Here is a 25,760-nt window from a genome sequence, read left to right as displayed (position 1 = left end):
GAATTCGAAAAAAATGAAAAAAAAATTGATGGCTAAATGGGCTCTAAATATGATACACTTATTTTTTATTTTGGTATAAATATTAGGTGTAAATAAAATTTTACATAGTCTAAGCTAATTAATTAAATATTTGAAGAAAACCCCACCTTATTATAAGTCATATTTCTTTAACCGCCCACCACGAGAAAATAACCCCTCGGATTTTAAGCCTATATATATGCTGTAAATATGCATGTGCTTCTTCTTCTTCTAATAATTCCATAAGACAACAGCAGCAGTTGACATTCTCAAAAAACAAAAGAAAAAAAAATGGTGAAATCTAATGGAAATTTAGAGTCTCATTTCCAAATTCCAAAGATTAAGTTCACTCAGCTCTTCATTAATGGCGAATTCGTTGATTCTGTTTCAGGTAAATCTCTTACTCTGTTTTTGCTCTTTTCTGTTTGTTAATGAAATCAGCTAATCTATATCATCAGTATGATGGGACGAATATGATTTTTTTTAATCTTAATTAGAGGTCTCGGTTTTAAATCTTGAAAATGAAAAAAATCTTGGTAGAGAGTGTTCTCTTTAATAGGTCAGGGCCGAACACCGGGCGCGAAACCATAAAAAGTCAACTTTTCTGTTGCAGCTTTATTCCCATGATTCTTATCTATACCATCAGTATGATGATGGATGAATATGATTGTTTGAATCTTAATCAGAGATCTCGATTTTAAATCTTGAATTGAAAAAATTTCGGGTAGGGAGCACTTTTTCTTTAATAGGTGGGGCTTACTAAACACCTAATGGGAAACCATAAACACTCCACTTTTCTGTTGTAGCTTTATTCCCTTGATTATTATCTGTATCTTCCGTGTGATGGGATGAATATGATTCTTTAAATTTTAACCAAACATCTCGGTTTTAAATCTCGGAAATTAATTTTTTTTTTGATATGGAGCGCTTTTTCTTTAATAGGTCGGGTGCCGAACACCGGATGGGAAACCATAATAACTCAACTTTTGTGTTGCACCTTTTTTCCCTTGATTCTAGTATATGATATTTTTATTACTCAGTATTTGATATCCGTATTAGATCCTGACTAATTCGAATTCATATTTTGTAAAACCTATTAAAAGGAAAACGCTCTGTACTCAAAATTCTATATGATTACTTATGCTTCTGGTCAGAGAGGCGAACCCAAGATTTGAAAATTGGGGTGCACTATTAGATTCAATAAAAATTTACTTTGTATATAGGGTGTCCACTACTAAAATATCACTATTTTCTAAAAAAATATATATGAGTTTTTGCCGAATTTTACGGGTGTCGATAACCCATCGGAATATAGCATAAGTCTGTCTCTGCTCCTGGACTAGTTTTCCCTTTTTTCCTTACTTTTTTTTGTGTGTGAGTTTTTATTTTTATTTTTATTTTTTTAATTTTAAGTGTTTAGATTTGGATTTAGAAGATTTGTTAATGGGTTGTTGGATTATGAGAAGTTTGGTGGACTTTTTGAACTAAAACCAGACACGGTTGAAGAAAATACATTAACAAAACAGATGTCAGAATATAAAATATAATTTTTTTTCTTGACTAAAAGTTCATGGCGGCATTTGTTTTTCTTTTGGGTGAATCTTATAGAGGGATGGATTTAGATCTCGAAAAAATAATATTCTTACAAAGCAATAAATTGTAATAATGGAAATAATAAAATTACCCCATTTTTACCACGTGCACATAGACTTTTTCACTTAAGAGCCGGAGTTTGAAGTTTATAAGTTCCGAATTTACCATAGAATTCACATATCGCATTTGTTAGTGGATTCGTAATTAATGAATTTTTTAACACAAGCATAATATTTAAGCAAAATCGACTGAATTCGGCCGAACCTGCACCTAATAGGCTAGCTCCGCCTCTGATCATATATGTATTCTTACCTAGCAAATTATTTAATTATTAGAAATTAATATGACTTGATATAAAATAATGGGTTTGAGTAAGTATTAAATGAAATGAAGATGTGATTATCAACAAATTAGATGATTTATAGCCACTAAAAAATCTAACACTTGGTTTGAATTATAAGTTGCAAAAGTTTTTTTTTTTTTTTTTAACTCAGTGCCTTATCAGAGGGAGCTTTGGAACAACAGTAAATTACGTTGTATATATAAGTAAAATATTAGATTTTAATGGTATATAACATATATTAAATACCCTTTATCGGAGATTTTTTTTTACTTATTTCAAGTTTGAACATCCTAAATAAAATTTCTGGCTTCGCCACTGCCTATATGTCACGGGTTCGAGCCGTGCAAGAAGCCACTAGTGCTTGCATTAGGGTAGGCGGTCTATGTCGCACTCTTAGGGTGCAGCCCTTTCTCGAACCCTACGTGAATACGGATACTTTGTGTAGAGCTGCCCAAACTCAATATCTTATCAAACGGTGCTATATAAATTAGGACAGAAGAAATAATTAATTGTATATTTAGAAATCTATAAATGTTTTTTGGCCTTTAGTTTTTGTGCCATGTGCTTAGTTTTTAGAGTATGTGCAGGAAATACGTTTGAAACGATAGATCCTAGAAATGAGGAGGTAATTGCAAGAATTGCTGAAGGAGACAAAGCTGATATTGATTTGGCTGTCAAAGCTGCCCGTGAAGCTTTTGACAATGGTCCTTGGCCTCGTTTATCCCCTATGGTACATTTATATTCAATTTCATTTAACTATTAATGTTAAATTATTTGATTTTGTAAAATATTATGTGCCGGTTAATACTCTCTGTAGTAACGACGTTTGTTTCAATATTTTTTTAGTTGTTATGGTGAAATACTATTAAAGATAACATATAATATAATATAAAATAACATGAAAATCGATTCCAAAATAAACTTGGCCATTATATTAAAACATTGTTATAAATGATGGGCGTCATCGGCGAAGCGACATGTCTTAAAGGGTGGTAAAAATTACATTGCATATATAGATAAAATAATAGGTTTTAAAGGTATATAATATATATTGAACACTCTTTATCGAGAACTTATTTTTACTTCTTTCAAGTTTGAACACTCTGAAAGATATTTTTGGCTTCGTCACTTATGATGTTATAGAGATGTTTGATTATACTATAAATTTTTTCAGACAAACAATGCCATAGAAAATAAAACAGAAGTAGTTATCATAGTAAATTGAATTCGTTTCAAAATATTTGACATTAGAAAAAAGTAGTCATTTTCCTTTTTTTCCTTTCGAAATTTACCTTTATTGTTTTAATTAATGGAGTGTGAACTAAGTGTAATATTTAAGGAAGGATAAAAATGCTTAAATAAATACTCTACCAAATAAAATTATTAAATATTTTTACTAAGGGGTATGTAAAAAAATCTTAAAAAACAGAAAATAGTGGAAGTAGTAAACATGAATATTCCTCTCTACGATTCTTGTTTTATTTTTTTCCATAAATAATTATATACAAATAAAGAAAGATAGTAAGTGAAAGATGTTCCTACTTTTTAAGATTTTTCAAGTGTGAAATCATTAGTTAGTCCCTAAACGTGTTTTAATGTACTACTTAATGGATAGTCAATGATAAAGGGTGTCAAACCTAATTTTTCTCTTTTTGATTAAAGTGTCAGTCTTATTTTATTTTCCAAAATTTGCCTTTACCTTCTATTAATAGTAAATTCTAATTTAATCTAAAATATGTTGAAGGTGACATCGACATGATGTTCCTAATAAGGAATGAAAAGGAAGATAAAGTTGGACACGATATTATATAATGATTGTAACGTTACAGCCACAGAATAGAAAGTTGTAATTTAATTTATTTTTAAACTTTAAAAAGCTGGAAATTACTAACAGAATTACAGTCACACAAATAACATAACATGTTATGATCACACATTCTAAAGGTCTTCACCGTGCCTGTACCCCGTCAGTGCTAGAGTCGGGTTTATAGAGAAAATTATGGGGCACGTAAACTCATGATCTCTCCGTAAAATTAAATATTTTATGTATATATTGTTTAAAATTGGTATAATATTAAATATTGACATTCATGCTCCTAAAAGGTTGAATAGTGCACTTCGTTAATGGTTGAATTATTATTTATTAAGAATACGAGAGATCATTTCCCACTTTAATATAATTTTTTTCTCATTTTTTTATTAGTGCACCTATGTACTAAAAATTCTACGTTCGCCGATGGTCAGTGGCCGTAAAACAGGGCCACATGAAAGAAACTGAGGAAGTTATGTAATGAACTGTAACATCAGATTAAAGTATCATTTACATGAAAGTTCAATGTAAGATATGATAGGTTACATAAGAAATATGACAGAAAGTGATATTTGAGGATTTTCCTGGAAAAATCTGAAAGCTGCTTTGTCTAAAGCAGAAAACATTGTTATCAATAATTAGTACTAGTAGTCTCCTTTCTCCTATTTCTTGTTTTTTTTTTTTCCTAAAAAATCTTTTTGTATGGGATGAACCAGTAAATAATGGGAATAAAAATTTAGAAGGAAAAAAAATTACCTTTTGCAGAATTAAAATCTTATACCTAAGTAATGTGAATAAATATCTCATGGGATTAGTTATGCCACCTTATGTATGAGATAGCTAATCCCACCGTCGATATGGGATAGCTAATCCTACCATTTTAGTATAAACATTGTCCCCGGGATTAGCTAATACTCCAAACCAAACATGAGATAAAGTTAATCCCATTCAGAGATTATCATTCTTATCTCATGTATTAAACGACCCCTTAATGTTACCTTGTGTTTGCCTTGTTCCCTTAGTAAAATGTTGTAGCGGTTATCTTAATTATTGTATAGGCTACCTACATCACAGCCTTTGGGTTGCGGCCATTCCCCGGATCCTGCGTGAACACGGGATACTTTGTGCACCAGGCTGCCCGTTGTATATTTACTTGTAAATGTTCAATTTGTGTCGCAGTCCTAAATGAGTTGATCTTTTTTCATCATCTATGATTGTTTGACCGGTCTAAGATGTAAAAAAAAAAAAAAAGGCAGTTCGGTGCACTAAGCTCCTACTATGTGCGGGATCGGGGGAAGGGCCGGACCACAAGCGTCTATTGTACACAGCCTTACTCTGCCTTTCTGCAAGAGGCTATTATCACGGCTTGAATCCGTGATCTCTGGTCGCGTGGCACAACTTTACTCGTTGCGCCAAGGCTCCCTTCAATCTGTCTAAGATGTAACAAAGAAATATATTGCCTTTCTTTAGTGATAAAAAAATTACTGCATTCTCTTACTTTTGTTCTGTGATTACAATCAGGAGAGGAGAAATATAATGCTGAAGTTTGCAGACTTAATCATAGAAAATGCAGAAGAAATAGCAGCATTGGATGCAATGGATGCAGGAAAGTTATTTGCTGCTGGAAAAACAATAGACGTCCCTAGTGCAGCGCAATTTATGCGTTATTATGCTGGTGCAGCGGATAAAATTCATGGGACGACTCTCAAGATGTCACGCGATATACAAGGATACACGTTGCTCGAACCAATTGGCGTTGTCGGACACATTATCCCCTGGAATTTCCCAACTCAGATGTTTGTTATGAAGGTTGGCCCTGCACTAGCTGCTGGTTGCACTATGGTTGTCAAACCGGCCGAACAAACCCCTCTTTCTGCTCTCTATTATGCTCAATTGGCTAAGCAGGTACGGTTTCCATTTTTTGCATTGTGAAACTTTCATATCCGATCAGGCACGATCGTACACTAAGGTGCTCCTCGCCAGTTGTTGGAACTACGCGAGCCGGGCTGGGTCGGGTCATAGCTCACTCTCGGATCAGGGGATACGTTCAGGGGCGTTCCTTTAGGCTACGGATTCATCTGAACTCATAACTTTTGATATGAAGTATAGATATATATGTAAAAACCTACTAAAATCTCAACAAATATTAGATCTGAACCCATAATTTTAACAGTACAATGAGTTTAATGCTGAGAATCTTAATCTAAATCCTGAATCTGCCTTTGGTCATACCTTAAGTTAGCAGCTTCCTTTAGTTTTATGACACTGAATGGTGAGTACTATGTTTTCTCCTCTTCAATGTTACTTTCTTGAAACAGGCTGGTGTTCCCGATGGCGTGATCAACGTCGTGACAGGATTTGGATCTACTGCTGGTGCTGCGCTTTGCTCGCACATGGACGTAGACAAGGTGATTCCTAATTGACATGGAAAAAGAACGTCAAATGAAAGCTAGAGTACTGTCTTGGCGAATCATACCAGCTAATAATTGTGTGCTTTATTCAGATAAGCTTCACAGGTTCGACAGAAGTTGGGCGTCTAGTAATGCAAGCTGCAGCGCTGAGCAATTTGAAACCTGTCTCACTAGAATTAGGAGGCAAGTCGCCTTTTATAGTATTTGACGATGTAGATGTTGACAAAGTTGCACCTCTTGCTATGATTGGAATTTTATATAACAAGGTAAACTGAACTCATACTTCTCATTCTGATTCCGTATTAGTATATCTCAAACACATCAGTAAGGTAACGTTCCTTGCTTTCAATTTTTTTTTCAGGGAGAAGTTTGTGTGGCTGGATCTCGTCTTTTCATCCAAGAAGGAATTTACGATAAGTTTGTCAAGAAATTGGTGGAGATAACGAAAACATGGGTGGTTGGCGATACTTTTGATCCAAATTCTCATCAAGGACCTCAAGTATACATTTGAACTGTTCTTTCAACATGTTGCTACTTGACATAACCAAAATCGCGTAAGTGTTTACTCTGAACTCACTATTTACCTGATGCAGGTCGATAAGAAACAGTTTGAGAGAGTACTTTCATACATTGAACATGGAAAGAGGGAGGGCGCAACATTGTTAACCGGGGGCAACGCATTGGATCGGAAGGGTTATTTCGTTGAGCCAACCATATTCACCGATGTAGAAGTAAGTATTCGAAAATTACCATTTTTTGCATTTGAATGCTGAGATCAAAAATACAGTGTGTCATATATCTTCTTAATGATTTTGGCAGGATCATATGACTATTGCAAAAGAAGAAATATTTGGACCTGTTTTATCAGTAATGAAGTTCAAGTAAGTTCACTCCCTTATTAGCATTTCCAAAGAGTAAATGTTCAACTTAAATCATATCGAAGTTTAAGTTCTATGCATTGACGTATGAATCTTTATAATACAACTAATACTTAACTGATAAGCTGATAAAATAGTAACTAACCTGATATCAGTATAAATGACAGCCCGGTGCACTAAGCTCCCGCTATTGTACGCAACCTTACCCTGCATTTCTGCGAGAGGCTGTTTCCACAACTCGAACTAACTTAAATCATATCGTTAATGATGTGACGAATGGCAGGACCGTAGAGGAAGTGATCAAGAGAGCTAATTGTACACAGTATGGATTAGCAGCTGGTGTTATGACAAATAACTTGAACATTGCCAACACAGTTTCAAGATCGATTCGAGCTGGAGTTATCTGGATAAACTGTTACTTTGCTTTCGATCCGGATTGCCCGTATGGAGGATACAAATCCAGTGGCTTTGAAAGGGATTTAGGAATGGAAGGACTTCACAAGTATCTTCAAGTTAAATCTGTAGCCACTCCCATTTACAACTCCCCTTGGCTGTAAATTTTACAGGCATAAAGTGCAGCAAAGAGAATACTATTGATATATAATATCTCATCTCATGTTATATACTTATATAACCAGACAATAAAATTTTGTTATTTGAGGTACATCCTTTTGGCTGTTTATGTGCCTTTGTTTTTTGGGAATAGAAAATTCAGTGTGACAGTGTTTCATCTTGTTCCTATAGTGAAGCATTTTTTTCTCAATTCCAATATTGAACTGACAAGCCTAATTTTTCCCATATATTGGTGAATTGGATTTGATCCTGTTGAACCATCTATCACAATAATAACGTATCCAGTGTGATCCCACAAGGGGTCTGGGGCGAGTATGGTGTACGCAGACTTTACCCCTACCTTGTGAGTGGTAGAGAGGTTGTCTCCAATAGACCCTCGGCTCAAGAGATTGTGCCAGCTGTTAACATTAGATAAGTGAGATCGAATGCGCTCACTGGTCACCTTGTAGCCTTGTCTTTGAAAAATAATCACTATTTTTCAGGACAATGGTTATAGGGGGCTCAAAAATGGCTATTTGGACAATGGAGTGTACAAATGCAGTGGTTTTGGAAGGGAAGGACTTCATAAGTATCTTCAACTTAAATCTGTAGCCACTCCAGTTTATAACTCCCCTTGGCTATAAATTTACAAGAAAGAAGAAACATATCTCATGCTAAAATAACCAGACATAAAATTTTCTCCCTTTTAAGAAATACCTTGTTTGCTGTTTCAAGTGCCTAAGCAAACAAGAATAGATGCCCCCAAGTTTTGGCTGGGTTCAATTCCAATGCATGAATAGATGCATTGTACATGACAACTAGGTCAAGCTGCTTTTAGGCTCTTTGGATAGTTCCCCCTTTGTCCAAAAGTCTAGCCAATGCTTAGATTGGCTCTATCCAAACTTTTCTGGTTCACCCCAACACTCCCCCACTTGTCCGACTGTACAAGGCCCGTGAACAAATTCAGCGCCGTATGGCTGACCAGCAATTAATAGCGATTCCGGCTTCATGCAAGGGAGTTGCAGCCTGCATTCTAAACTGAGCACGGGTTTTTGGGGTTAGCGATTCCGGCTTCATGCAAGGAGTTGCAGCCTGCATTCTAAACTGAGCACAGGTTTTTGGGGTTAGCTCACCCTCGCATGATCACGACCCTTTGCACAATGTTTATAGATGGACTTCCAGCACCATATCATTGGAAAAAGTTTCCAAACCCAAATCAGAATCATCAAATTGCCAATCCTTTTGATAATAAACAGAATATTTCAATAAGCGATAAATATTTGATCACACAATGTAACCATTATCAACAAAAGAATACCAAGGGCACGTTGATACATAAAACAGAGATGCTAAAACAAATCCAATACATTGAAGAATGGAGAAATTCTTCGCTCCTAAAACTGATGGAACTAGTAGTCATTATTCTTACATTGAAGAAAGAAAAAAAGCTAAAAGATAACATAAATTTTAGGATGTTGTGGGAGTTGAATTTTCAGCAGTTGTTCCTACATGCTGAATGACAAATCCATAAATTTTTCTTTTCAAGCATTCTATCTTCTGTATCAACTGCTCATCCTTCTTTGAAACTACGCGATCCAACCAGCCATTGACTCGCTTTAGTTGTGACAAAATGGCTGTAATTGAACCAGAGTTGGAACCTCCATCAGAAGTCATGGAGCAACTCTTGAACACACGAAAACCTGCATCTAATGACTCTTCAACAAAAGTGATGAACCACAGTTGCATCTCAGATTGCAACTTCTTTGCAAGTTCTACTGTCTCATTCATTCCATAACCTCTTGTCCAAGTTCCAGTTACTGCTGAAACAATCGAAGGATTCTTATTAGAAGTTTTTGATGACTGATATATTGGAGAGCTTTTCAATGATGCTGATTGAGTTCCACTGTTCTGATTTGTCAAAAGAGAGACAATTTCAAGATCAGTTGCCAGAGCAGCTTCCACCCAAAGAAGGGATGATTTTGGTTGCTCTATTATCATATTCTCATTAGATTTTTGCACACCACGACTGCTGGTGATTGATTCAACAACATTTGTTGATTTCACTACATCTTCGTAAATTGACATGAAACGATCAATTGTTGGAAGAGGATTTTTCGGGTTGGATGTTGAGCGTAGATCTGAAAACATACTGCAAAACGTAGACAAAACTTAAGAAAATGAAAGAGAAATCTAGAAAGTTTTGTCCAACACGAATTTCTCAATTCCCATTTGCATGTTTTAAGCAATGAAATGTTTCCCCTCTTTCCTTTATGCTCCCCTCTTATTTTCTATTTTGGCAAACAGAAAATTACCTCAAGGGTGCATACATTTTAATTTCCTTAAAATCCCAACAGTGTTTTCCTCTCTAGACAAGAATTAAGTTGAAGAAATTCTTCTAACAACATCGACAATGTTCAAGAACCTAGTATATAACTAAACAAAAAGGTCAAGAAGTTCATAGCATTGATTTATGAGTCAGCAACTACATTAGTTTGAATGTGCTCAAGAGACGAGGAAGTTAGACACATTCTAACCCTTCCCCTCCTTCCAATCCCACAGAAAGCAAAAAAAGTGTAGCATTCTTTTCATCCGAATTACCATTGGTAAAGCTCCATATCGACTAGGTAAATCCTAGTAATTTAAGATTGACTATCTTCATTTCGCTTTGAGCTCAAAGTTATTTTAGTGGCATAAGCTAATAAAGTTGTAATACGTTTTGGCATAACAATGAGATGGCAAAGCTCTTAAGTATGGTGATATTTACCTCAAATTTCGCACAATAGTCTCAGTGGCAAGAGCCTCTTCCAAGGCTTCAGCTGCAGCTGTTGAAGCAACTATTCTCCTTTGCATAGCCTCCTACACCAGCAAATTGACCAATCGAATCATCATTAGTATATGTATAAAACACACAGCCAAATATACCCAGCTACTTTCATTAATCTTTTCGAAAACTATTTACATTTTGAAATGAGGAAAGATCAGTATGCATGACCAGCACTAAGATGGATCGAGTTGTCCTTCTTAGTCACAAATGATAAGAATAAACTTCATTATTTCCAAAAAAAGATTATTATGGTTTTGCTCTAGCTCAACAATGCAATCAGCAGATGCAAAACTAGCTAATACAGGATAGTAGCACTTTCAATTTAAAAGCTTTCATCCATACCTTTCCAAGCTTTGCGAGTTCAGTGGACACAGAATTTAGCGATACACTTCCATCAGTCCACTTCTTCTCATGAACTGGAATGACTGGAGCTACATTGTTAGGCTTTTCAGTGTCGGAGGAATTTTCAGCAACACCAGATTTTATTTTCCCTTCACTTCCAAAATCATCAGCATGGCTGCTTACATCACTCAGACGCCTCGAAATAGCAGCCTGGAAAATGAACATAATTGCTTAGGCTATTATTAATCAGAAACTAATAACTGGAGCTAAAATTTTACATAAGAAGTATCATATTATAGGCGTTTATAATAAAAGTATGTTCAAAGGCAGATAGTGGTTTAATTCAATGGGTCCTGAGTGTAGCAACCACTATTCTTTTGTGACAAAATAGCACAAACTTAGGGAGTATAAAACATATTCTAAATTAATTTTCAACTACTATAATACATATAGTTCAAGCTTAAGGCAACTGGGGCAAACAAGGATGCAGAATATTTGGAGTCACTCAGCATGAATCATACAAAGCGAGAAATGAAGCAAACGCTTCTCTAAGTTTCAACTAATACATAGAGTTAATTATCAACTAATTAACTAAATGACCAATTTCAATATCCAATGTAGAGTAATCCCGATATTAATCCAACTCCTCATAGTTAATATTCAAAGGACCAACCACTTTTCGTTGGGATCACTTTGCACATCATTTTTGAAGTAGACACTTCTACAAAGCACATGGCTTCACCCGCTTCGCATCACTTCATCGTTTTAAGAGACGAAGCAATGGCTAATAACATTGCATTCAACACATCATGAAGTAATCGGATTTCCATAAAGCAAGAGATCAATATCAAGAAATATCACCTGAGTTCTCAGAATTGCCTGAATATCCGGTTTTTTCTTTGAGAAAACCTTCTCTGTTTGTTCAAAAGAGTCACCACTACTCGCCGTACCTTCATCCCAATTCTTCCTACTCGATTTACCAGACCCCACAATCGCCTCAGAAACTTTAGAAATTCCAGCAGCAATAGCAGCCATTTTCTTCTTGACAGACGAATCAACAGCAGGTGAAACCTTAACACCACCAGACAACCGTCGTCCAGGCGACAACGACATCCTTCTCGCCACCAACGGACTCCCTTGCCTTCTCGTTGCTGTAGGAGACGGCTGCCTGTACCTTGACGGTACTATAATTGCTGCTTCTTTTGCTGTGCTCCTATTCTCTTCTTTCGCAGCCGCCAAACTTGGTACAACACACTTTGATGGCACTGGTGATGCCGATCTCTTCACTTTAACGGCCGGTGATGGATCCCTTTCACCACTTCCCACGTTCTTCTTCCCTGCAGATACCGACCTGTGAATTAAACAAAAGGAAATGTTAATTAATCAAAAGGTCCAATTGATCACCACAGCTATATTGTAAATATGCAATTACTGAGTACCGAGTACAGACCTTTGCTTTGCTGATGCTGGAGACGAAAATCTCCTCGGTTGATGAACATTTTCACAAGATTTTTTCTTCAAATCGTCCTTAATTTCAACATTTTCTTTTGGTGCAAGAACTTCTCTAACCCTAACTTTTTCCTTTCCATCTTTTGGACCCGAACCCGGTTCCGTTCTTCCGTTTTTTGACAAATAAACAGAAATAGGATCCGAATCTGAAACGGGCTGGATGAGAAACCCTCCATTTGAAATTTTAGCAATCAAAGGTTCAGGCGACCCGATAAAGCCATGGCGGCCAGCAATCGGACGGAGGTTAACAGCGCGTGGGACGGGAGGAGAATCGAAGGTAAATCGGTCAATGTGAGCAAACTGACCGAGCTGAAGCCGGTTCGTAAGGATGAGATCAGTGTCACGGTCGCAGAGGGAGACGTAAGTGGAGTTGAGTGAGTCCGAGAGTTGTACATAGAAGCCGTGGTGGGGCCAAAGTGATTCGGAAGTGGAAAGCGCTGGGACGATTCCGATAACTTGAAGGAGTGGCGTTCGGTGGTCGCCGGTGACACGTGTACCGGTGTTCATGGATTGGAGTAGCTTTAGTAGAATTCCAGGAGTAAGAGTCGCCATTGCAGCAATAACTATATGAATTCAGAGGAAAAAAGGGTTTTAATTTTTAGGAATTTCGAAAGGATTTATTGGAGAGATTTACAGAGAGAGTTTGGGGGAGGGGGGGGGGTGTTGAGGAAGAAGAGGAAGTGGCCGTTATAGAAATTTCAAAAAAGGAGAGGGGCGGTATTAATAATTCTATATTTGAAGTTTGAATTTGGAGATTCAAGTGGCGACAGGAAAGATAGACATAACGGGCTAACGGCTACGGCAAATTAACTTTGAGGTGTAAAAAGTAACTTTTTTACTGGCCATTACTTGGCAAAAATTAAGCTGAAATTGGACTTATTAATAAACTTACTATACCCGAAAAAAGAAAAAGAAAAATTGTTACTCATTTTCTTTCAAAAATAATATAGTATAAACGGAAAAGGGTCAAATATATCCCTCTACTATTATTTATTGTTCAAATGTATCCTCCATTATACTATTCGACCAAATATACCCTTACCGTTAGGGAAAGTTTTATATTTGCCCTTATTTTAACGGATCAGACACGTGGAGGCTTTAAATAGAAGCCTCAACCCGTTCCATAAAAACCCAACCCCATAAAAATAACCCATAACCCAGCCTGACCTCCCCCTTCCCCGATTTGAACTTGAAGCTTCAAGTAAGCTTTAATGGAGTTTTAACTTTCTTCTTCAAATTTTCTGCCTCAAAATCGTTTGATACTCACGTTTCAAGCTCCAAACATCAGTTTTCCAGCAGTTTTAAGCATTATTTTGGTCGTCATTTAAAGATCAAAACCCCCAAATTCGAAGCTTTGAAGAATGCATTGCTCTCTTTCTAGTTCCAAGTTATCTCCAGAGTAGCTAATCATGATTTTATAGCTCAAGATGTTAAGTTCAGATGTTTTGAAGATTAAAGATTAGCGCCAAATCAAGTCCGGACAACAAATAACTCCTAATTATTTTTTAAAAATTCAAGCTTTAAACCCAACAAACCAAGGTAATGGTGTTCTTCAAAAGTTCTACTCCGGATATTTGTGAATTTTCATCTCCACAAACACACAATCAACTGAATTTAATTACCAATAAACAATAACATATATTTTTAACCTCAAATTTGATTACTTTTTTTTCAGCCATAACTTCGATCTCCAAGCTAACCTAGCACTAGGTGCTTGTAATGTTCACTTCACTTTCCACCCAACAACCGCCAAATAATTCAAGCACAATCAATAGAATCTAATCAGATTTTAGGAACAAACAAACAAGTTTCGAAATAAATGTTCTATAACTTTGGGCACATGGGTATTGTCTTTAACTTTAAATTATTGTGTTTCATAGGCACCCAGATAAAGCTTATTAGAATTTTTTAGAAATGCTTGTCTCATCGCCTTCAGAGTTGGCCTTCTCGGTGGGAGAAGTGGGATGTAATGTGATTTAGGATGTTTTGATAGGAAAGGGAGGTCGAATCGGGTCATGTGTTAGTATAATATATGGTTGGCTTTTTATCGAACGGGTTGGGGCTTCTATTTTAAAACCTTTACGTGTCCGATCCATTAAAATAATGGCAAATATAAAACTTTCCCGAACGGTAAGGGTATATTTGGTCGAATAGTATAACGGAGGATATATTTAAACAATAAATAATAGTAGAGGGATATATTTTACCCTTTTTCGTAGTATAAAACAGGGCAAAATACATAAGTTGACACCTGAACTCTACACCAAATCCCTATTATACATTTTCTGAGGACATATATCATATTACACACGCAACCTTTCAAATTGTTCCTAATATACACTACTTTTGCCAGATGGCACGTGCGTGTTTAACAAAAAAAAAATGAGCGCGTCAAACCAATGCATTATCTGTCCAAATCCTTATATAAACACACGTGTCTAAATCATATTTGTCCCCTTATTTTTGTTAATTTAATAATTAAATAAAAAGAAAAAAATATTCAGGCTTGTCTTCCCCATTTGGAGCCCCTGTCGTCCTCGGAATCCGGCGACAACTGCAGCCCTTTTATCTCCTCCCTCTTGTATCTCCTTTAAGAAGATGTCAGCCATAACTCGTAATGTCGGAACCGACCTCAAGCAACGAGCCGAGAAATCCATTGCCAGGTCGTTAGTTCCATTGACAGTTCCTAGTCAACGAGCTCAGACCTTCACCGCGTGGGTGGAGCTATCAGATCTTTCCGGAAAGCTGGTGTTCTTCGTTCAAATTTGGTCTCGTTTGGTTAAAAAAAGGCAAACGACGACGACCTCCATTTTCCAGCCACTATTACAGGGGCAAACCAATCGGTAACAATGGTAATTCCACAGCAAACAAAACAAACAAAACCTAGAAACTAAAAAATGATGAAAATTTTATAGAGTAAGGAGAAATAGTTTAGTAAAGAAGAACAAGGATGATGAAGAAAGTGGGTCTTTAAAGAAAGAAGAATTTAAGTATGGTGGCTTTCTTCTGAGGGAGAAAAAGACGAGGAAAGAGAAATCGGTTTAAGTGTTTAATCTTTTTTTTTAAAAATTATTAACACGTGTCATGACGCTATTGGTGCGTGACACTACGCTTATTCTCAAAAATTGGTCAAGAAAAAAATGTATGTACTAGGCACAATTTTGAAAGGTTGCGTGTATAATATGATTTTTTTCTTAAAAAAATATATAACAGTGATTTGGGGTATAGTTCAGGTGCCAACTTATGTATTTTGCCTATAAAATAATAACAAACAAAATATTCAGTATATTCCCACAGTATAATATGTATGCAGACCTTACCCCTTACCATGTAGAAGTAGAGAGTTTGTTTCCATTAGACTCTCGGCTCAAAAAAAAAATTCATAGTAGGTTTGAAAAAGAAAAAAAGTACTACCTCCATTTCAAACTGGATGAGGTACTTTCCTTTTTAGTTTGTTCCAAAATAAATGACACACTTACAACAACACCGACACAGTAAAATCCCACAAAGTGGGGTCTGGGAGGGTAGTGTGTACGCAGATCTTACCCCTACCCCGATAGGGTAGGGAGGCTGTTTCCGATAGATCCTCGGCTTAGAAAGACAGAAATAAAACAAGAAGAGACAATTCATCAGTAGCGTCATGAGCAGAAATCATATATATAGTAATAGAAGCATAAAAACCATATAATAAATGACATACAATAACAATAATCAGTAATTAAGGCACTGGGTTATAATAAATAGAAAGAATAGTGTGGACTCAATATTAACCACTAACCGTCTAAGATTAAACCTATCAAACCCGCCTCACCCCCAGTATAAAGTAGAAAAAGCTCGACTACCCCTAGCCTACAATCCTAATGCTTGACCTCCAGACCTTCCTATTAAGAGCCATGTCCTCAAAAATTTGCAGTCGTGTCATGCCTTGCCTAATCACCTCTCCCCAATACTTCTTAGATCGCCCTCTACCTCTTTTCGTACCTACCAAAGCCAACCGCTCACACATACTCACCGGAGCAACAAGGTTTCTCCTCCGCACGTGTCCAAACCATCTGAGCCTCGCTTTTCGCATCTTGTCATTCATAGGAGTCACGCCCACCTTCTCTCGAATATCCTCATTCCTAATCTTATACGTCCTCGTGTGCCCGCACATCCACCTCAACATCCTCATCTCTGCTACCTTCATCTTCTAGATATGAGAGTTCTTGATCGGCTAACACTTTGCCCCGTATAACATGGTCGGTCTAACCACAGCTCTATAAACTTACCTTTGAATATCGGTGGTACTTTTTTGTCACACAAGACTCCAGATGGTAGCCTCCATTTCATCCAGCATGCCCCTATACGGTGAGTGACGTCCTCGTCGATCTCCCCATCCCCCTGGATTACCGACCCAAGGTACTTGAAACTACCTCTCTTGGGGATGACCTGTGATCCAAGCCTCACGTCCCTGCCTACTTCCCTTGACTCGGCGCTGAATTTACACTCCAGGTACTTTGTCTTAGTCCTGCTCAATTAAAATCCTTAGACTCGAGAGCTTGCCTCCAACCTCTCGCTAACACAATTTCGCGTCTGATCAATTAGAACTATGTCATCAGCGAATAACATACACCATGGCACATCCCCTTGAATATGGTTTGTCAGTGCATCCATCACTAATGCAAATAAGAACGAGCTAAGCGCGGAGTCTTGGTGTAACCCCATAACAACTGAGAAATGCTCAGAGTCGCTTCCCACGACCCTAACCTTAGAAATGACACATTTCTAATTTGGAAATAATTCAACTTTAAACTCTTTATTTTACTCATTTTACCCTTAATGAGAAGTTCTTATAATCATAGAAATGTCATAGCCCTACAAAACTTTTACCCCTTAAGCTTTTAAGACCACAAGTTTCAAAGTCTTCTTCTTTTTTCTTAAACTTCGTGCCAAGTCAAACTACCTCATCTAAATTGAAACGTGGGGAGTAGTTAAGAAGACATGTTGAAAATAATAAAGTCAAGAACTGAAACAATAGCAAAATAAAAAAGCAATAAAAAAACTGACACAAGGGAAACAACATGTAGTAATATAATAGAGATAGAAAGCTAAGATAATACGAGAATCATAATAATAATACTATTGATAAGGAAAACACAAAACAAATACGGTGTCTCAAACTCGATTGCCTACTAATATTCTACCATAATCTTTGACTTACATATCCTTCTATTTAGAGTCATATCCTCGATAAGCTGAAAAAGTGTTATGTCCTCGATAAGCTAAAGAAATAGCATAAAAGTGTGCACAAATTTGCTCGAACATAGTCAGAGAAAAAAGATTGCATGAAAGTCAAAATTTCAATGAGAATTTGATAAGAAAATTTTGATTATTATGAAGTAAAACTTATCAAGTCAAGAAAAGTGTTAAATCATATTAGTAATATTTATACACTCTTCGGTTCACAATAAGCGACCAATTTATCTTTTTATTTTAGTTCAAAATAAGTGTTTATTTATATAATCAAAAAAGATTTAATTTATTTTTCCAAAATTACTCTTGTGTACGTATCGCTAAAAAGTCTTTTACTCCTCACATTTGAGAAGAGAAATAAGTGCTACTATAACTATGCTGCAACATTTAGTTAAGGGTAGTTTAGTCATACTAACTATTTTTATTTAAAATTTAGTATTTCGTTAATGGGAGTGCCCAAGACAATTTAATCACTTATTGTGGACTGGAAGGACTACTTAAGTTTATCTAAGAAATATTTGGGAATGCCGGTTAAAGGTAAAATATTTGACTCATCAAGTAGTAATAATCTCAGATGAAATGGAAATATAGAGCTAAAATAAGGTATAGTTATCTTAATTTGTACGTTATTTGTTAAATCAATAGCTTATTTCACCCATTTATGTTTCTAAAGCAGACCAAGTCACATCTTTATACTTGCATTTTGCATTTGAGTTTTAACCTGACGAAGAAAGAAAATCTTTCAATTTGAATAGGGTGAAAATCATTTACATTCCCCAAGTTTACTTTAAAAATCAAACTCATCCTTCAACTTTAAATAATTGTCATTTTCATCCTTTAATCCTATGCAATATCTATTTTACCCTTGACATTTTCGACTGCCCATATATGTAATACATTTTTTATATTATTTAGATATTTCTTAATGCATGTACTTATTCATATATTAAAAATATTATAACTTATTATGTAATTTAATCTAAGTTCACTAACATTATAAATAAAATAATCATATTATGAATTTGTTACAAAATGTATTCCTACTTTATTATTATATTATTTTAATATTATATATATTAAAATGCATATAATGTATGCCGGTATGTGTGATTTTATCCACTATTTTAATATTCTCTATGTGTATATATATTTTTGAATTTTGATTGTAATTACTAGATTTTTCTAAATTATAATTAAAGTTCATGTAACGTATAAATAGATAATTATTGCAAATTTATTATAAAATTACCTCTATTTTTCGTCCATTAAATTCTTATTATCTGCATTGTATAATTTATAAAAGTTTCACTCTCTTTTATTCTCAATTTTGTAAATAGACTGAATTTTGATTGCTATTAATAAAATTACTGATACGAGTAAATTATTTATTGTAATTTTTTATTTTGCTCATTTATTTGACTATTGAACATCATTAACTTATATGCTTGACTACTACTACTTTTTTTTGTTTCGAATTTTTTTTTAATTTGTTTATAGGTAAGTCGATAACATAATAAAAATATAAAAATATTATTATATTAAAGAATAAAAATAATTAAGAGATAAAAATTTTAGAGGGTAAAATAGGCATTTTAAGAAGTCACATTTGATATGAGAAGCAGAATGATAATTGTGTAAAGTTGGAGGATGAGTTTAATTTTTAAAACAAACTTGGGAGATGTAAATGATTTTCACCCATTTGAATATGTACCTCTTGAAGAAAAATGGAATAAATATGAAGTACGCTTAAAGCGAACGCACTTCATATGATTTTTATCAAAATCTCTCTAGGTATCTTAATTAAGTAATTAAATAAAACTAAGGCTTATAATTTAACTAATTCCTTTTTCAACTGATTTAAGTGAGCCAAGTGTATACGGAAGTGTACTAACCTTGCAATCTTTTGATTTTTCATGATTACAAAGATATATATAGAAACCGAATCATGTGCTTATTTACTATGAAAAGCTTTATAATTGGTTTAAATTTTTTTAGTGAACTTTAATTAATATTTTTAAAAACCAATAATTTTCTTGTTCCTAATAATATTCATTTCAATTATCAAAAACTTTACAATAATATTTACTGACCAGAGCGCGATGGAAAGAGAAAATGCAAAAGAAAAATGTCCCAAAAGTCTATGGGAAAGTCTAAAATAATTTAAAATGGCCAAAACCATAAAATGAATTGCGGTGAACGTGGATCGAACACGTGACCTTCAGATCTTCAGTCTGACGCTCTCCCAACTGAGCTATCCCCGCTTGCTGTCTATCTAAAAAATATGTATTTTATATACGATACGGTTGTCTAACAAATCCATATTTTCGCTGAAAAATTTACTAAGGGATTGTTTGGTTCAAAACCAGGAGTGCCTGGGATTATAACCATGATTATCTGCCCGGCCTTATATATGGGATAGATAATTCCATAATTCTAATATAAAAGTTATTCTAGTTTTTAGCTAATACCCTCAAACAAATATAAGATAGTTTTATTCACAAATTTCATACCGGGATAACCGTCTTAATTCTGGTTGGTAAGCCCGTTTGGATGAGTTTATTTTAAGTGACTTTTAAGTCAAAATAGCTTTTAAATCATAAGTTAGGAATTCTAACTTTTGGCTTTTTTTTGTCGTTTTAGTTTAAAAACAAGTGTTTAAAGCATTTTTTACTTTATCCAAACATTACAAAATGACTTAAAAGTTAATTTGGCTTAAAAGCACTTAAAAAAAGTCAATCCAAACGGACTCGTATAGTAGTGGATATCGATTATTGTTGAAAAACTAATTCAAAGTTGTAGTAGGAAACCTTAGTTATTTAGGATTTGGTTTATTTAATTCATTTCTAAATAGGATTTGCAATTAGAATAAATATAGCAATAGGCTTTCCTGTTTCTAGTTGAAATAGGTTTTATACTATTATAAATAGGAGTATTGATAGCTTATTTATGTGTGGAGGAAATAATGAATTGTAGAGATCAATCAGAAATTTATAATAATATATTTTTCTTCATATTGGTATAAGAGCTTCTACGATTTAGGAGAGAATCAAGTAGCTTCCGCTGCCGGCGGGCGGCGCTAGCCAATGAGTGCCGCCTGTCTGGCCAAAAAAATATGTTGGAAAAATCATAGATAGTTGTCGACAAAATCAGGTTATTCGATGAAAAGTTTCATGACAGATTCAAGAAGAAAAAAACAAGTTTAAAGAGGTGCAATAAATATGGCACAAGATGAAGAAACTCTTCTCTAAAAATTAAAGAGGTTTTAAAAAAGTTGAAAGTTAATTATGTGTTTCAACAAAATTGAATATTGGTAGCAAAGTGCATCAACGGGTGTTGAAGACACGTGCTTCAACAAAAATTGAGTGTTGGTGACAAAGTGCATCAACGGTTGGTGACAAAGTGCATCAACGTGAGTTGGAGACATGTGCTTCAACAAAATTGGGTGTTGGTGACAAAGTGCATCAACGTGAGTTGGAGACAGGAGCTTCAACAAAATTGGGTGTTGGTGACAAAGTGCAGCAACGGTTGGTGACAAAGTGCATTAACGTGAGTTGGATACAGGAGCTTCAACAAAATCTGGTGTTGGTGATAAAGTGCATCAACGGTTGGTGACAAAGTGCATCAACGGTTGGTGACAAAGTGCATCAACGTGAGTTGGAGACAGGTGCTTCAACAAAATTGGGTGTTGGTGACAAAGTACATCAACGGTTGGTGACAAAGTGCATCAATGTGAGTTGGAGACAATAACTTCAACAAAATTGAGTGTTGGTGACAAAGTGCATCAACGTGAGTTGAAGACAGGTGTTTTAATAAAAATTGAATGTTTGTGATAAAGTGCATCAACGGTTAGTGACAAAGTGCATCAACGTGAGTTGGAGACAGGTGCTTCAACAAAATTGGGTGTTGGTGACAAAGTGCATCAACGGTTGATGACAAAGTGCATCAATGTGAGTTGGAGACAAGAGCTTCAACAAAATTGGGTGTTGGTGACAAAGTGCATCAACGTGAGTTGAAGACAGGTGTTTCAATAAAAATTGAGTGTTTGTGACTAAGTGCATCAATATGAGTTGGAGAGAGGTATTTCAACAAGTTGAGGGATGAAGACATGTGCTTCATCAAAAGTGAAAGTTGGAGAGAAGTGCTCCTACGTAACTGCACAACGAACAAGTCAGACTATACAACTTTGAATTACGGGAGAATGTTGGAAAACTAATTAAAAGTTGTAGTAGAAAATCTTAGTTATTTAGGATTTGGTTTATTTAATTCATGTCTAAATAGGATTTGCAGTTAGAATAAATCCAGGAATAGACTTTCCTGTTTCTAGTTGAATTAGGATTCGTACCATTATAAATAGAAATATTGATAGTTTATTTTATGTAGGGAGGAAAGAAGAAATTGTAGAGATCAATCACAAACTTATAATAATATATTTTCTTTCAATTATGTACTAAATAGGTAAAGAATAGAAAATTGGAGCGATATCACTTTCATCTACTTGAAATATCTTGCCTCTTCTCTTTGGATCCCTTAAGGCTAACAATAACTCTTTCCACTTGTAGATGACAAAGTACGATTGGAATTTTAAGCGCTCTAAATTCTCCAAATTGCATGTCATGCTAGATTTTCTCTAAATGCTTTAGTGGGTGGTGGTTCGATCTAAGCATCAGATACCTGCAATCATCTATAAAATTGGAGTAGTAATTTTGTACATTGCTACTCAGACTTGGCAATTGGCAAGAACGTGTTGAAAGCCTACTTCAATTTTTAAAGTAGTCTTCCTTTTTGCCCTAGAAAGGTAAAGCAATGTTATGATTGGAAAATTCTTCCTATTACACCCCTTTTATCTACTTCGCTATATCTTTCACCTTCTCTTTGGACACCTCAAGGCTTAAACTAATTCTTACCACTTGTAAAAGACCGTTTGAAATTTATAGGTTCTATAATGATATTAAGTTAATGCAGTATAAATTATATACGAGTAAAACCGAAGTTAAGGGACACTTCGATTTCCCGGTGGGACAAACGAAGCTAGGAGGTAACTACAAGGAATAGAAATCGAAGGTGGGAGCCTCTCGTATCAAGGCCCGAACAAAATACCCGCCCTCGGAGCCATCGAGACCACGGCCCCCTCGGATCCGGTCAGAGTTCCAAGACCTTGGAGAGCATTATTATTCAATCTGTATTACTGTAAAATCAATAAAATAATAAACTTTCTAGAAAACAAAAACAGAAACAGAAACAGAAAGTTAGTAGAACTAGAACGTCAAAATAAATTTTGAAAACAGTATAGAAATAAATCGAGCCCACTGAATACACAGTGTATCGTTAAGGAAATTATTCTCTTCAAGTACCAGAGATTATGGAATATATCCTCCCAGGATAGAACGATTTAACTCACCAGCGTATTGGTACCAAAAACTCTGGTGATCGGATCATGGGTTATTCCGGATTGAATTTTCGTTAATTAATTAATTAAATATTTGAAAAGAAGTTTGTCCAAAATATTTAATCAATCAATCTTTGACCGAAGCCGAAGTCCAACCGAGGGAGCGACGACGACGACGGCGCGAGGCTTGCCTTCTTCTTAACTTTTTAAGAGCTAAAAGATGAGCGCCTCTATATATGCACAAAGATTTTCTTTCCTTCTACCGATGAGGGACAAAGTTTATTAGTAAAGTGAACTAATTCAAAATTTCACTTCCCTCTATTTCTTTTCCCACCATTTTCCATTCACACTTCTTTTGTTATTAATAACAAAATCCAACAAGCATTGCCAAACGCCCGCACACGTTTAGCAAAGACTGTGATATCCGTGCCCAACCGGATATCATGACATAGATCTCGGGCCGTATCGACAGCAGATTGGTGATTAGCGAAAAGGAGGATTTTTTTGTACTTAGTAAAACTTCCCTACTATATAAATGAGAAGTTTATTATTCAATAAACACTCTGTAACACGCATTTCAAGGCAATATACATATGTTTTCTCTGCTTCTAAAAGTTATTCAAACTTCTTAATTTTGCTCATAGTTCTTCATTACTGTTTAGCTCAGAACCGAAGACAGACTACTTGTTAAGCTTATAACCGAGTCCGGACTCAATTGGCTGTTTATTCTGTCTTTAATTTGCTTATCTAACATCATTAATCATTTGTATTGAATTAGTCCACATATCCTTAGAACCGCGTATAAATTCAATTGTTATCCATCTTTAAGGGTAAACAAAAATAATAACTAGATTCACAATCAAATATCTATAGATATTTAGTGAATTTCTTAATATAATTAAATACAAAATTCAGGCAGAACTTAATGGATTTACGTGCAATGGCAGATCTCTATTGTGAGCTTTTTGAGCCAAATACCAATACTTATATAGAAAAATTAGTAATTCATATAAATATATTAAGTGAATATTCAGTCGCAATAACAGTATCTCGATTAAAAATAGTTGAGCACCTATAATTAAAAAATTCTGAATTGCCACTGTTTACGTGAATTTGTAGGTTTAAGACTAGTTTCGTCTTTTGCTTGTAGAGGGTTTCTTTTCTTTCTTCCCGCATCTAATATTCTTAAGTTATCACTAATTAAACCGACTAGTTTAGATTTGGTAAATACAACAAGTAAAGCAAATTAACAAGTCTTCCAGGTTGCAATTTCACAAGGCAAATGTGTTGGTAAAAATATAATTAGAAAAATAAGATGAAGAAAAATAATTAAATATTCTTCAAGCTGAGGCGTGAATATCTTGTTTTCTTTAAGGAGATTCAAGTTTACTGCGGTAGCATCTTCACCAGTCTAGTAGTGGGCGTTTGGACATAAGAATTGTAAAATTTCAAAAAAATAATTTTTTTCAAGTGAAAATAGTATTTAAAAATTAGAGTTGTGTTTGGACATGAATATAATTTTGGATTGTTTTTGAAGTTTTGCGAGTGATCTGAGTGAAAATTTTGAAAAATAACTTTTTGGAATTTTTTAAATTTTTGAAAAATTCCAAAATTCATCTTCAAGTGAAAATTGAAAATTTTATGGCCAAACACTGATTTCGAAAAAAAAATTCGAAAAAAGTGAAAATAATCTTATGTCAAACGGGCTCTTAGATTTTCTCATTTTCTCAACTCTCTTTTTCACTACATCAACCATACTTTTTTCATGCACACTACAACACTTTTCTCATATACAACATAAGGAAGAAACACCACTATTTATAGCTGTAAAATTTCTTCAATAGAATAAATAACAAAGTAGTGGAATAATAAAATTGTAAACATGGTTGGTGGTTACAAACTTTAATCTTTAGTGGGTAATTAGTAGTAGATCATGACATTAGTGGTTTCATGACTTACACCAAAAATAATGACCATTTTTTTTTGCCAATTTATAGTCATTACCTCACAAGAAATAATGCACTTAAATATTATAATTTTAATATTAAAATGAACTAGCATCAACAAAATGCACCTGTTTTAGTTCTTCTTCTTCTTCTTCTTCTTTTTTTACTCATTATTTTAGTAAAATCTTTCAAGGTATCTTAATTAGGTTATAAGATGAATCAATGACTATAATTCCTTTTTCAACTGAATTAAAGGGACCTAAGTTTATACGGAAATGTTCTAATTTTACAATATTTGATTTCTCATATTAGATCAGTCTTCCTTTTTATGAAGATAAATAGTATAAAAGATGGAATATTTCCTTATCCAAAATACCCCAAGGAAGTGGGAAAGTCTAAATAAATTAGAACAAAGAAAAGCTAACAGCAGACCTAAAAAGCAAAAATAAAATGCGGTGAACGTGGATCGAACACGTGACCTTCAGATCTTCAGTCTGACGCTCTCCCAACTGAGCTATCCCCGCTTGTTGTTTTAGTGAAACACATTTATATTATAGTACTTAAACATCAACTAATCCATATTTGTGCTCAAAAAATTAACTAAGGGATTGTTTGGTTCAAAATTAGCAATCTTGGAATTATAACCAGGATTATTTACCCGGCCTTTTGTATGTGATATATAATCCCATAATTCTAATATAAAAGTTATCTTAGTTTTAATTAATACTCTCAACCAAACATAAGATAGTTTTAATCGCAAGTTGCATACCGGGATAACCAACTTAATCCTGGTTGGTAAGTAGTGTAGTAATGGATATCGATTATGTAGTAAATAGGTAAAGAATAGAAAATTGCAAGAAATAAAATTGTGACGGCAATTTAAGCCCGATCTGATTCTTTTCGATTTAGTTCATGA

At 34.8% G+C, this 25,760-nt stretch overlaps 2 protein-coding genes and 2 non-coding genes across 4 annotated transcripts; 1 reads left to right on the top strand and 3 right to left on the bottom strand.

Moving 5' to 3' along the window:
* Positions 1–248: 248 nt before the first annotated feature.
* Positions 249–7,786, top strand: LOC104248982 (aldehyde dehydrogenase family 2 member C4). Its single transcript, XM_009805343.2, has 9 exons — positions 249–409; positions 2,542–2,684; positions 5,286–5,669; positions 6,083–6,172; positions 6,268–6,441; positions 6,537–6,674; positions 6,769–6,906; positions 6,995–7,056; positions 7,337–7,786. Exons 1-9 carry the CDS (start codon positions 310–312, stop codon positions 7,608–7,610), a joined length of 1,503 nt encoding a protein of 500 aa, XP_009803645.1. The 5' UTR covers positions 249–309; the 3' UTR covers positions 7,611–7,786.
* A 1,132-nt stretch (positions 7,787–8,918) lies between these two features.
* Positions 8,919–12,931, bottom strand: LOC104248981 (uncharacterized). The gene is made up of 5 exons (XM_009805342.2): positions 12,222–12,931; positions 11,633–12,122; positions 10,772–10,981; positions 10,370–10,461; positions 8,919–9,754 (listed from the first exon to the last, which is right to left on the bottom strand). Exons 1-5 carry the CDS (start codon positions 12,830–12,832, stop codon positions 9,073–9,075), a joined length of 2,085 nt encoding a protein of 694 aa, XP_009803644.1. The 5' UTR covers positions 12,833–12,931; the 3' UTR covers positions 8,919–9,072.
* Positions 12,932–19,700: 6,769 nt separating this feature from the next.
* On the bottom strand, positions 19,701–19,773 carry TRNAF-GAA (transfer RNA phenylalanine (anticodon GAA)). Its single transcript has one exon. It is a non-coding gene; the product is annotated as a tRNA-Phe (tRNA).
* Positions 19,774–25,295: 5,522 nt separating this feature from the next.
* Positions 25,296–25,368, bottom strand: TRNAF-GAA (transfer RNA phenylalanine (anticodon GAA)). Its single transcript has one exon. It is a non-coding gene; the product is annotated as a tRNA-Phe (tRNA).
* Positions 25,369–25,760: the final 392 nt, after the last annotated feature.

Source organism: Nicotiana sylvestris, chromosome 6 (genome assembly GCF_000393655.2).
Source record: "Nicotiana sylvestris chromosome 6, ASM39365v2, whole genome shotgun sequence".
NCBI lineage: Eukaryota > Viridiplantae > Streptophyta > Magnoliopsida > Solanales > Solanaceae > Nicotiana > Nicotiana sylvestris.
Note: the sequence above shows the minus strand (reverse complement) of the source record. Positions and strands in the feature narration are given on the sequence as shown.

Coding starts and splice junctions, on each gene's coding strand:
- LOC104248982 (XM_009805343.2), top strand. CDS start 310: ATGGTGAAATCTAATGGAAATTTAGAGTCTCATTTCCAAATTCCAAAG. Junction 410..2,541: donor ATTCGTTGATTCTGTTTCAG/GTAAATCTCTTA, acceptor GAGTATGTGCAG/GAAATACGTTTGAAACGATA. Junction 2,685..5,285: donor GGCCTCGTTTATCCCCTATG/GTACATTTATAT, acceptor GATTACAATCAG/GAGAGGAGAAATATAATGCT.
- LOC104248981 (XM_009805342.2), bottom strand. CDS start 12,832: ATGGCGACTCTTACTCCTGGAATTCTACTAAAGCTACTCCAATCCATG. Junction 10,982..11,632: donor AGGCAATTCTGAGAACTCAG/GTGATATTTCTT, acceptor TTCATTTTCCAG/GCTGCTATTTCGAGGCGTCT. Junction 9,755..10,369: donor ACTATTGTGCGAAATTTGAG/GTAAATATCACC, acceptor TACGTTTTGCAG/TATGTTTTCAGATCTACGCT.